This window comes from Neolamprologus brichardi, chromosome 23 (genome assembly GCF_056152115.1).
Source record: "Neolamprologus brichardi isolate AB-2024 chromosome 23, ASM5615211v1, whole genome shotgun sequence".
NCBI classification, from domain to species: Eukaryota; Metazoa; Chordata; class Actinopteri; order Cichliformes; family Cichlidae; genus Neolamprologus; species Neolamprologus brichardi.
In genome coordinates this window covers 36,066,174-36,080,059 of record NC_142125.1, presented here as the reverse complement: position 1 = coordinate 36,080,059, position 13,886 = coordinate 36,066,174, and the positions used below count along the sequence as shown (strand labels likewise).

The 13,886-nt window shown below is 39.9% G+C and overlaps 1 protein-coding gene across 1 annotated transcript in view; it reads left to right on the top strand.

Moving 5' to 3' along the window:
* Positions 1-13,886, top strand: part of LOC102780423 (E3 ubiquitin-protein ligase Midline-1-like) — a 54,517-nt gene that overhangs the window by 16,229 nt on the left and 24,402 nt on the right. The window contains exon 2 of the mRNA XM_006795681.3: positions 2,341-3,134. Within this exon, the coding sequence (XP_006795744.1) occupies positions 2,409-3,134 (726 nt within the window). The 5' untranslated portion in view covers positions 2,341-2,408. The remainder of the gene's footprint in view (positions 1-2,340; positions 3,135-13,886) is intronic.

Here is a 13,886-nt window from a genome sequence, read left to right as displayed (position 1 = left end):
GACACATTTCTTGAAACTGGCAAAGATCCTTTTAGCCCTAAGGGTTGGTTTCACTTTTATTTCACTTCTAAAATAGGGATTTTTTTTTTCATTGACATTTTCAGCTACAGTAAAATCCAATTTATCTTCTTAAAATTAACCAAAAGTGTATTAAAAAGCCCAGGGCTACGAGTTCAGAAATGAAGAAAGCATGCACTGTTGAATTTTTAACTTGGAGGCAAAGTCTCAGAGGTAACTTTTCTTTATTAGAACTGACTGGAAACAGAGCCACACTTATTTATTAGCTTACTTGAGCACTTTTAGTTATATTAATTAGCAGGCAGCTCCCCTTAATGCTTTCCAACATAATCAGGAATTTATAAAACAGTAAATCTTGCTACATTTTGTTGTTTTGTGTTTTTAAATTTGAGCCTGTTCTACATTTTCTTTCTGAGTCTCTTGGAGACTGCATGCAGTGTTGACAGCATGCAGGTTCACGTGGAAATCCAGAGTCAGCGGCTCTGCAGGAGAAATGAATTGGCATGTGTTCTAATTAGCAACTGACTCCAGATGTGGCAGATGGAGCCACAGCTGTAGTCAATGTTAAAACAAGACTCCCATTTCAACTCGAGTGGTAAAGGTGCATCAAAGTTGAATTTATATGATTTGAGCAAAAATAGCTTGAAATAGCTTGAAATTAATGTACAGAAGCCTCAAAAGACAAAAAACCCCCCATTAAAAATCTCATCAAGCTTCATCAAATTTTATTTCATTTCTTTCCTTTCTTTAATGTAAACCAGGTGAGAAGAACAATCTATAGTCATTCCTTTGAAGCATTATTACTTCCGCCAAAGAGGTTATGTCGAGTTTGTGTGCGACCGTCATTCAGTCTGTGAACACGGTAGTTTCGGATGAGTTCTGAAACTTTCAGTGTAGCTAGTTAAAACATTTGTCATGCTACCCTTATCTAATCTCGCAGTGCTTCTTGCTAGAACATGATGTACCAGATGACTTGGAACAATAATTATTTTGTCTCACTCAGAGCCTGCTGGGAAAATTATACCCCTTCTAGTACATAGCTAAAAGACAGATAGTAAAGTCACAGAAGGTGCTAGCACAAAATGTACTTTGTGTGTTTATCGTGCATCAGGCAATTAAATATAATTTGAGAAAACATGAGTGGGGTCAGCCTTCTGTAGCCAAAATGAGTAGAGCACAAACATATTTCCAACATTCCATAATCCCACCCATTTAAGAGCAAGTTGGAAAGAAAAGACATCTTCAACCTGCTCTTAGACTTTTGTTAAGGCCTTTTCTGTACTATCTGTACAGTGACTTAATGGTAAAGAACGAGGGATACAGCAAACGTCACTGCCACTATTGCACACCAGTTACATAAAGTATCTGATTAGTGAGAAGTTGCATTACTGGCTTGTGGCTCAGTAGTTTTAAGTCCAGCCTGACAGATACTTCTTGACGGCGGCAGCTGCTGCTGATGGTGTGTAATCTTGTTAATCCAAGCATAGGGAAACCTATAGCGTACTGCGGTCAACAACAATGAGAATCACAAAAGGGCACAAAGTGGGTCAACAGCACATCTGCAATGTGGCTGCTACAAAGACCATGAGGCTCCCAGCTATTTTCACTTTCAAGATTAAGCTTGAGATTTTTTTATTTTTTGATAAAGGATATCATTAGGGCTGGGTCAGATGACCCAGAACCATGATGAGGAACCTCCCATCATGCACTGAACATCTCTCCTGTAGTTTTGCCTTGTCTTTTATTTGTGGCCTTGCTGTGTTCTTCTTTTCGGTCTTCTTTTTGACCTCACTGCTCAGTAGATGGCTGTCTGTTCCTCATCAAAGTGAGTTCTTCCTTCCCACCATCACCACATTTTTGCTCATAGAGAACTGTCTAATAAATAAGGTTTTATCTCTAATGTTGAAGGGTATGTAGCTTACAAAATAAAGAGCCTTGAGGCCACTATCACAGGCAGTATATAAATAATTTGGAATTTATAGACCCCTGTGCCTCCTTTCTACTTAATACTGTGGACAAAAGTAGAAGTTCCACAGCCAAATTATCATCAGGTGTTGATTTTAAACTTCTAAATGCTTATTGGTGGAACATACCGAACCATGCTAATTAATCTGTTTGCTTAATCTTATTTTCAGTCTTTAGTCAGATGTAGAAAACCCGGCAACTTTAAGTCAACTCAGTGGTCTACTCCATTGAGATATAAGCCCTCCAAAGAAAGCACAGAGAAGTAAGCTGTTTCACACCATTTAATCACAAATCCCCCTGCTTTCTTTTCCTTTCTCCCTCTCTCTGCTCGCCTCCATCTATTTCTCTGGCCTCCAGACAGCTGAGTGGCTCTTCTGGATTTCGCTGACACTGCGCCTGGTCCCGCCTGGCCTTTTTTAATCAGGATGGACACTCTGGAGTCAGAGCTAACTTGTCCAATCTGCCTGGAGCTCTTTGAAGACCCACTGCTGCTCCCCTGTGCCCATAGCCTGTGCTTCGGCTGCGCCCACCGCATCCTCGTCTCCCACTGCACCACCAACGAATCAGTTCAGAGTATCGGCGCCTTCCAGTGCCCCACCTGTAGATATGTCATTTCCCTGAGTCCAGAGCGTGGACTAGAAGGACTTAAGAGAAACGTGACCTTGCAGAATATTATTGATAGAGTTCAACGGGCCTCATCTTCAGCCGGGCTCCCCCTGCCGCTGTCGTTGCCTGCCCCTCACAGTGGGCCCAACTCTCCCGGTGAGGAAGGTAGCAACCGGTTGGCCCTGGTCCCCCTCAGCGCTGCCATGTCCAGCCCGAGCACACCTCCAGAGCCGGTCCAGTGCCAGTTCTGCGAGCAGGACCCGCCACAGGACGCTGTTAAGACATGCGTAACGTGCGAGGTGTCGTACTGCGACGAATGCCTCAGAGCGACGCACCCCAACAAGAAGCCGTTCACCGGCCACCGGCTCATCGAGCCTATGCCGGACTGCCACCTCAGAGGGCTCCAGTGCCTGGAGCACGAGGAGGAAAAGGTGAACATGTACTGTGTCACTGACGATCAGCTCATCTGCTCACTCTGCAAGTTAGTTGGACGTCACAGGGACCACCAGGTGGCAGCACTGAGCGACCGCTATGAAAAACTCAGGGTAAGCACAGAAATGGATTTTTTTCTCACCCTTCTTATGTTTGCTTAATTGATTTTAATGAAGTTATTTCACATTTGAAATCTTCTAAAAATCCCCATTTTCTAATTAAAACCTGCAAGATCCGTCACATTCTAATCACAGATAAGCTTATACTTTCTTTGTTCTTTATCTTATACCCATATAATGAATATTAAACTTTAATTTTACTCTGCTCAAAAGTGTGAAATTTTCTATTATCCTTATCCAGGTATCTCACTCGATTATCATGTGAGATTATCATGTGCTGACTTATTATCTCTGCTGAATAATTAAGCAATTAGCATAATCACTGCGCCATGCCACTGTGCCAGGAGGGCGTTCAGAAGCAAGCACACAGAGCGAATATGGGGAGTGTCATTAGTGACGAGGCATGGTGTCTTTAATGAGGTTGCAGGTTAACGAGCACCAATTGCCTGTTGGGTGTAGGTGTGCTTAATTGAGCATGGCTATTACAATGTGCTGGTAATGGAGATGGAGGCAGTGTGTGTCTGTGCCTGTGTGTGTCTTACAGCAAAGATCATGCAGAAGTAAATGTTACCTTGGATGTCCACCAGATGGTTTCTTCTATTAATCTGCCTTTGACTAATATAAGCACTTTGCTGGAGAGTGTCTCCAGTGATTTAGGATTACATTTGCATAATGTTGGAGTATTTTAATGGCTTCTATAAAAGGGAAGGGAGACAAAAAAGTGAAAAAATAGGTCAAAGTAGAAATGGCCAAGGTATAGCGACTTCAGTCCAAAGCCAAGCTTTCATAGTACAAAGCAAAATCCAGAAACTAGGAGTATGCAGTTACCTCCATTTACAAAGCTGAATTAATGAATGCAAGACGCATCGCTAGTCTCCGCGTCACACCCCTGATGATGTAAGTTCACTTTTACCTCACGTTTGTGGTCCTACTAGGCTGCTAGTAATCTGATTTTAGGTCAGCACAGAGAAAGTTTTCTCTGGCAAACGGCCTCCTATGTCACACAATGAACACATCAATTCTTCTGTTCAGTTAGAGTAAGCCAACAGGTCAACAGTTTGCAACAACACTTATGCGTCTTTGTCTTCAGTTAAAGTTGAAAATTAGACATTATTTAAGTTATGTAAAACAGTATATAGGCACATACAGATACACTATCACTATTTCAGCTTAGCTTTGTTGAATCATAATCAGTGTTGGAGTCTTTACTCAAAACAAGTAACAGATTACACATTACTCAGTACTTTTCATCTAAGTAAAATGAATGGAAATAAATTGTCTCATACTTACAAGTTAGGAATATCAACCATAGGCTACAGTTCTGCACACAAGTCAAATGATTGTCTGAATGAGGATACATATACAATCTTTCCTTTAGTATGTACGCATGTAATGTGCCAAGAACACAAAGCAAAGTTGAAAACAAACTCAAAGAGACTTTAAAGGGATCGCCATGGTAATTCTACTTTACAAATATGGAATGGAGGCTACAACGTCACTGCCTCTGTTACCTGTTGAACTTCAGACTCTGGCTGTTGGGCTGGGGCCAGCATGCGATTAACTTTGTCTTCATTCTGTGCTCTTGACTAGCTTTGTGTTAGCATGTTTTTGTGTAGAGGGTTGCAAAAGAACTGAGATTGTGTTAGCGGTGCTTGTTTCTGTCCTAGACTAATCATGAGCTTGTCCCTTTGTGCTATCAAAGAAAAAAAAACGATGTTTCTATCACCACATTTTCCTCCTCCTGCACATGAACTGAAATTAGCTGATTACAGCACAAATGGGTCTGTGAGATATCCCATTAGTGTGACGATGCAGGAGCATCGTCACAATAATGTTTTTCCACGATCAACATTGACCAGTCACATTTTTGTGATGTCATAGCTTTGAAATATGGAGGAAAGTGTCTTAGGTTGTATAAAACTCTCCTCCAGAAAAAATGAGTCATGTTAAAAGAAAACAAAAACACTCCTTTATAGTTGTTTAGAAGTGGGAATTAGCTATAGAGCACAGGGCTGTAAACATGTTTTTCTGCTTTAAAGTTGGGCATTTTAAGATGCTAATCTACTGGGACTGACTCGCTTTTGGAGGCAGCCTCAAGCAGCAGCTGGAGGAACTGACTTTTTTGTGCTATTTCTGTATTCCTCTTGGTATCGTACCCAATCATCATGATCCCCACTGGTGCATCCTAAGTATACCCATTTATGCATCCGGGTTGCAGCTGTGTCACCTCTAATGTCCAGCACAAGCGCATTCACTTAGGTCAAACCTGATGATTTGAATAAAAACAACGTTTGAGCTTTTCTGCTGATAAGTCCACACAAGCATACGTGCAACAGGGAGAATAAAGATTCCCCACCCCCGCACCAAAGCAGCAGGCAGGGAAATACATGTAACTTTACCAAAGTGTCATTTAACCAGGGCACATTTTTTGGCCACTTACTACACACACACACAGATAGTGTTTTTATTCAGCCTTGCTAAGCACCCTTAAATAAAATGTCAAGACTGAACGTGGTTCTCCTTTTACAAGGGCTTTGAAATATGTGTTAGTAGTTGGTAATATGTCCTTGGAGAAAGGGCTTGCAGTGATATAATCGGAGAAATTGAACTTAACTAAAATCAGTGATTATGATTACATATGTGTGCACCCAATAAATAAGCCTAAAACATTCCCTCCTGCCTTTCTGTTTATCATTGTTTTGTTTTACAACCAGCTTTGCCTCGAATGATGGGCTTGATGTTCTTTGTCATTAGATTTAATGTGGGTGCCTCTGCCGCCTCATGTTGCCTGTTTCAGCAAATTTAGGCAGAGAAGAAAAATTAGCAGGAAGGCTACAGGTCAGTGCATCATCTAATTATCGTGATTTTCTTTCTCCCCGCTCTCCCTCCATTCAACCAGAGAGAAATAGCACAGGTCAGCACACCCTGCAGTTATTATACAAACTAATTATCGCCTATACCACAAAAGAAAAACACAACCCCCCCCAAAAAAACCCAAAACAAAACAACGGGATGGCACTCGTGTCACCTACTTGCGCAGAGGTTTTTAAATACTGCCTGTGTAAGCCAAGAAAGCGTGCAAGACAAATTGTTTAGGCCAAGCAAACCATGTCATACTTTCAATCCGCGTGAGCAATACTACTGCAGCTCATGTGCATTCCCAAGTTTCAAGCGTTTCTTAGCAGTTATGCGAGAGGATACACGTCTAAAACCAAATGAGGGATTTCTGTCACATGTTCCAACTTTGTTATTCAGTCATTTCCCCCCCAAACGTCTTGACATTTACTTCTGACAGGGCTCGTTGGTTAAATGAAGTTCTTGTTGAAATATATAGTCCTCCTGCTGTTTGACATCACTCAGAGTACCTTGTGAGGACACTGACAACAGATGGGAAAACAAAGCATATGTGACTGCTTCATTAACTTGTGAGCGCGCTCGCTCGATTTTTCTGGCACACTTACACAAAAGGAAACATACACACGAAGGCACTAACGTCTACACACACACGGACACACACAGTTTATACACACAGGCATTTCAACGGGCTCTCCATAATCTACTGAAATATTTAAAAGAAAGGAAAACTTCATAAGAATATTAAAATGCAAATTTAAAAAAGAACACTTTAAAAGCCAAAGACAGGGGGAAAAAGTAAAGGACGAAGAAAATAACATAATAAAATATGAACCAGTTGAATGAATGAGCAGGTAAGATTAAATCTGAATTTATTAAATAAGTACAAGGTCCATATTAAGTAAAAGCAGAAGAAAAAAAAGCCATTAACTTGGCTTTAAACATAGCTCGAGTTGGGGCAGCTCTAGGCCCCAAATGCAGCTGAATCACAACTGTGCACTGGTTTAAAGTCAGTTTGTTGGATTTGGTTTGAACCAGTCCTTGCAGGTCTGAGAGATGTGTCTGCTTTTTGTTTCTTTATTCAGCAAACCAGGTCCTGAAGTTCCGTGCTGTATTACACAAGAAGCCAATGTGTTCTCTCTTCTTGGTGTGTAGGCAGTATAAAAGGACATTTCTATCCAAGCAAAAACAAAACAAAACATTTTTTCCATCCATAAGTCATAATTTCAGGTAATTTGGTGGTATCTTACATTTTTAACATTTTAAATCACATCTCAGATAAAATGACATGAAATTTTGAGTTACATATTGTATTTCAAGTTAACCATGTGCTTTGCAACATAACTTTGAAAGTTTATTTTAAAAATCACATAGTTGAAATTATTTCAACAATTATTATTTGGAATAATTTCCAAGTAGTTCAGTCACTCAGTGACTATGTTCACTATTTTCAGTGTTTAATAACATAGCTTTCTGACTCATCACCTCAGTATGTTTTAACATATTCAATATGGTCAATGGGCTGGTTTTTATTTAGCACTTTTCTACTCAAGCTTGCACAACAAGTGCTTGTACCAAAAGCCTCATTCACTCACTCAAACCCAGTCATACAAGCACTTTTTTCCTCCACCTAAGTGCTTTCCATCTAACATACACACATATGAATACACCGGAGAGAAAATTGTGGTTCAGTGTCTTGCCCAAGGATATATAGGCATGTGGACTGGAGCCTGGAGGAGGCAGGAAAAACCATCAGGCTTCCGTATACTGGGTTATAGCCTTCCACCAGGCTATACTCCAGTAGAATATAGTTGATATTTGACTTTAAAAAGTCCTTATTTCTTATCTGTTTATATCTTAACTATTATATGCAGCTTTGACAGGGTATTTAAAGATAGAGCCTTCAGTTTTCAGGCCCTTCTTCTGTGGAACCAGCTTCCAGTTTGGATTCAGGAGACAGACACTATCTCTACTTAAAGGCTTAAAACTTTCCTTTTTGCTAAAGCATATAGTTAGGGCTGGACCAGGTGACCCTGAATCCTCCCTTAGTTATGCTGCAATAGACGTAGACTGCTGGGGAATTCCCATGATGTACTGAGTATTTCCTTTTCAGTCACCTTTCTCACTCAACATGTGTTAATAGACCTCTTTGCATGAAATCATCCTTGTTATTAATCTCTTTCTCTCTTCCACAGCATGTCTTTTATCCTGTCTTCCTTCTCTCTCCCCAAATGCTCGCAGCAGATGGCCCCGCCCCTCCCTGAGCCTGGTTCTGCCGGAGGTTTCTTCCTGTTAAAAGGGAGTTTTTCTTTCTCACTGTCACCAAAGTGCTTGCTCATAGAGAGTCATATCATTGTTGGGTTTTTCTCTGTATGTGTTTTTGTAGGGTCTGCCTTACAATATAAAGCGCCTTGAGGTGACTGTTGTTATGATTTGGTGCTGTAGAAATAAAATAGATTTGAATTGATTATTTTACCATGTTTTGTGTTAGCTGTCATATAGCTAACATTAGCTCTGTGTTAGCAAGCTACTATTATTAGCTAAACATAATGTTATAAGCCACCACTGAGCTGATGCTATGTACTTTTGGCTACATCTACTCACTCTTTTATATTTAGTGGGGTGTGCCAGTATAATGCAGCTTCATGGTATTAGCTTTTTTGTGTTTTGTTTTGTTTTGTTTTGGTAGCAAGTTGAAATGAACTGTCTTTGCACTTTGTCTCAATGAAATGGTGAAGGGCATGCAGTTAAAAAAATGAAGGAACTAATTTCAATCATCTCTTTTGAGCTGTTATGAAAAAATTGCATTTTTGCGTGCCTAGATGGTGAGAACATCAAATTTGCAATCACTTTACAAACTTATAAAGTGACTGTTTGTTACTGAGGTGAAAATTCCAGGTTTTTTTCTTCAAAAAAGAAGAAAAAAACATTAACACAACAGCATTTCTGATTTTCATAAACATGACTTTAAGTCCAGGATAATAAAAAAAAAGGCCATTGAGCTAAATATTTTACATTATCCTACAAGTTAAAGACGGATTATTGCTAATCACATTAAAAGCCACACTTTATTTTTCAGACCACTGGCTTGTTTTGCTGTCTTCAGTAAGAGTGAGGCTTAAAATATATCTCTGCCTCAGGATAAGTTCTGATTCAAGGCGCCACACATGTCACGTCATTTAACTTTAATTCATTTCTGTAAGCTATTTCTTTTTCTCTAATCTGTGCATGGCAGTATTTTGCGAAACAATGCATTAAAACCAGACAGCATATAGTCGTAAATAAATAAAAGCAATGCTGAGCTATGATTATGCAACACAAGTACATTTAGACACAGACTGCCCTCAGATTTTATGAGCATTGTACAGTATACAGTGAATGTGTTGTGCTTTAAAAAGGCAGGTTGCGTGGTAAACAGAAACAGGCTAGGAAGTAAATTGAGGTCTAACATAATTACCAAGTAAAGTGCAATGCAATATTAATGCTGAAAAACGCATTTGATATTTAATTTATAAAGACAGAAAACTTTGGGGAGACTTCTTAAACGAGGAGGTCCAGCACGCAGCCTCCCTTTGTCAGGTAGTTCCAATAGCTTAAAGCCAAAATGCTCAATCTGTTACAGGTCACCCGATTTTCTTTAGATATGATTTTTCACTTTTTTTCTTTCATTATAAAGTCTGACAACTTGAAACTGTTTTGGTCATATTTTCTGGAACATTTCATTCATATCACTTTTTGCCCTGATCTGCTGCAGTTTGAGATATCCCCACTCCACAGGGGGTGCGGGGGAGAATATCAGATGATTGGAATAGTTTCCTTTTTTTCCAGTGGCAGTGGTGGTGGTGTGTGTCTGATAAGAGCCATGGAGGTTATTGTGGGAACACCCATCCTTTTTCGGAGATAAAATTACCCCCGTCACAGAGGAGGCGGCTGGAAATAGCTTTTAAAGTCCTTGGCTCTGGGTCTGAGGAGAAAGAACCTTGAGGATAAAAGATGGCAGCTGCTCTTTGTGTGTGTAATTTCAAATCACAGGTTGGTTCTGTTTTGTTGTAATCCACTTTGGTTAATCAGCTGCCCTTTAGTGTTAAAAAATACGTGGGGCTGTCAAGTACAAACACATTAAAACATGAGCAAACACAAAAGCTTCTGAACCATAACCTTGGTGATAAGCATGACATTTAGCTCCATGTCCTCCAGCCACTTCATTCATCTTTTATATCATAAAAAAGACTTATTCCCGTACATGCTTTGACAGTCCATCCTATCGTCCTGACCTTTTTTCTTCCTTTTTTTAAATGCAACCTTGACTTTGGCAAACAATCTTTAAAGTGGATCATAACACTGCAATAAAAAGCTAAATTAAAAATACATATGCTGACAGCCAAAAGCACACAGTGTGTCAGTGCAATTTGACATCACACCCTCCACTGGTGCTGCCGCTGGGTGTGATCAAAAGCTCAACAAGCTTGAAACTTTCAAACAGAGAGAGTGAGCACTGCTTCTTCCCTCTGACCACACAGCAGTGATGCCAGAGTGTAGAGGACACAAGTAAACCCATTTGCAATGTTTTTAGGGGGCAACTGGCTATTCTTTAACATGCCAGTCATATTTATCACCTATAATATTATGGTATAGAGTCACTTAACCCTTAAGAGCCCAGACCTATTTCTACTTTCATGAAAATTACGGGGGTCTTATATCAAATGAATCATATATAACCAAGTCTCTAAGTGTAAAGGGGCAGTGACACCAGTGTCACTGTGGGTCCTTAAGGGTTAAATCTTCAATAGCTGATCTTTTTGGACTTCCTGAGTAAGGATCATGTTTGGAAGTAAGCAAGAGTCAGTTAGTTGGTAAATCATCTTTCTCAGCAACCCCCCCCCCCCCCCCCCCCCAAAAAAAAAAAAAAAGAAAAAAAAAAAAACATCAACAACATCCTGACAAAAAGTGTAAAGAGCATTTCCAAAAAAGAATTTCAACAATGTCCTACTTTCTAAACATTCAGTCACATACACACAGCACAGTCACAACATAGTTTGACAGACATAAAATAGTGTTTTTGTCCTAACAAGGTGATTCTGAAAAAAACTATTACCTGCAAACATGGCATATCTGTGTGCAGTGTGTTAAAAAAAACAAGGAAATTGGACATGTAGAGGGTAAAGAAAGAATCTGTTCCAGATGAACAGAAATCCACTAAAATCAACTAAAAATCCAATAAAGACCTGACTGGGGGCCTGAGAGATGCATCTGGCCCTTCAGTTTATGTTCTATTGTTCGTCAAAAATGGTCTAGGTGGAAAAGTGTCTATGAAGAAGGGAAACAAAGAGAAAAGGCTGTAGATATACCAAATTTTGTAAGGAAGTAGACTAAAAATGAAGTGATTAATCCAAATTTCTTTCTCGACTCAAGTCAGGTCAGGTACGACAGTGTCTACAGCCATCTGTAAAGCACGGTCAAGGCTCTGTCATGGTTTGAGGATACATTTCAGCCAGTGATGTTGCGGACTATGCGGATCCAAATTCATGGAAATATGAAACAGAAACATACCATCAGATGTTGATCCATCATTCAGTACCATCTGGAAGAATCTGATTGGCAACGGCTTCATTTTCCAGCATGACAATGATCCCAAACACTCCACCAATGCAGTAAAAGTGTACCTGGATAGAAAAGCCACTCTTTCAGTCTTGATCTCCCCAGAGCCCGGACCTCGACATTTTGGATATTTCGCTGGTCTGGTTCTGGTCATATCAAAGTCTGGTATGTTTGAGGTGAAAGCCCGTTGTTAGCATTTGTATTGTTGCCCTTGTAAAGTTGAAATAGTGATTATTATCAACCTTTGCTTATTTGTGGTTAGCATAAATAGACTGCTGTGTTTGTGCATTGGGCTTTGTCATTGCTAAAGCTCTTTGTCTTCGGAACTGGTTACTAGCATTTCCTGTTGTTTAGTGCTTTTGAGTCATGTTGCCCTCGAAAGATCTGCCTGCTGCTGTTAGATGCAGCACTGATGTAGCTACTAAGAAGATAAAAGGATAAATCCTAAACTAGAGTCTGAATTTCAAACCAAGGATGTTATAAGATGCTTGGTATCCCATGCGCTCATATACAGATATGAGATTCTCTCTTTAACTGTAATAAGTAAAAGCCACTCTGAAAATTTACAGTGCATTGTGTAGCACTCGCAGACAACTTTTACTTCCTGTACTCAATGTTCTCTTCGCTTTGGGCGTTTTTGTTTCTCTCTCTCTCTCACACACACACACAACTCATCCTTTTTCAATTTCTTCTACAACAATGCTCCTTTCATGCTGTGTTTTCTTTTTACTCTGCTGTGCTTTGCTTCATAATCAGTGCCCTTTTCCTGTAGCAGTCATCTGTGCTTCTCTCAGATTGATAAAAAAAACACAAACAATTTGTTCCCAATTTATAACTTAGCTCACTAGTGGAAACCAACCAATACACAATGCCTACTTCAATGATGATATGAGATAAATACATTATAGATGTGTGTAGGGACAGGTGGACAGACTATAAAGCAGAGCAGTAAACAAGCATGGGCTCTTTTAAAGTTGCCGTTTCCTCTTCCTGCTTCCTCTTTAATGTCTGTCTTGCTGTTTAACTGTCTGCCTTTGTTCTTCCTCATCTTTTCCTCACAGTCTCTCTCCTCATCTGCATGACTGAGGTTTCTCTGATCTCTCTAACTCATGAACCAGGAAGAGAATGGAGATGAATCCTCAGAGCACAATCCTGTTCAATGTCACAGTAAATCTTAGAAAAGACGTAGGTCCTCTGAAGTTTCGACTTCAGTTGCTTACCATTTGCTATCTGTGAGTGAGCGAGCATGTGTGATCTGCTCGCATACATTCTTAGCTTATCAGCACTGCTCCAGGGTGATTTGTTTCATTCACAGCATGCATCTACAGCCATTTTTGAACACATGAACAGTGCATACACTGATAACAAGTGTGATGCTTGTTATATAGAGACATGTAACCTTTTTTGAAGCCGTCACAAAGATGTTAGGTGATGAAAGAGATGAAAAATTTGCCTCGGTTTCAAAGAGTGGATTCTTTTAGGGCGATTTAAGAAGAACCTAAGAGAAGTTCTGAGCATGCTGCAGCAGAACAGCTTCTTACTAATTAAAAACAGATGCCATTGAGGGAATAAGCTTTTCTTTGAAATATAAAAACCTCACAAAAACTGTTTTGAACTCTCATGGCTTTTAGGCTGAAGCACTTGAAACTTCTTGGCTACATTTAGGCACTAAAAGTCTTTTGGTTACTCTTAGGTACTGAAAAGTACTTAGTTCGGTTTATCCATTTAAAACTACTTGGTTAGATTTGGGCATAACAAAGTTACAGTTAGGTTAAGATACTGAAAACGCCTTGATAGGTTTAGGTACTGAATGCTTCTTGGTTGGGTTTGGGTACTGAAATTTACTTAGTTGGATTTAGGGACTGACAACTACTTGGTTAGATTCAGGTACTGAAAAGTACTTGTTTAGTTTTAGGCACTGGAAATTTCTTGCTTCGGTGTGGGTACTAAAGAAAAGACCATAGTTTGGCAAAAAAAAAAATTCTTTTTCACAACATCTGAAAAATAATGACTTAAACCCATCTTACTAACACCGTGAGCCTGTGCATCCGGGCACAGGGGCCAAATATACCTTCATTCCAAAAGCCCCAATCTGGTGATTTTGCCAAAACAGCTTTAATTGAGGCCATGGGAATGAGAACAGGCTTGAATTATGCGTCTTCTGATGGAACTGCTCTTCATTCACTTCGCCTACTTACTCAGTTTGAGCCAAGTCTCAAGTCTCTACACAAAAGCCTGAATCAAACCGCCTCTACAGAGCAGGTTGAGACTGCTCCTCTATCGCTGACCTTTGGA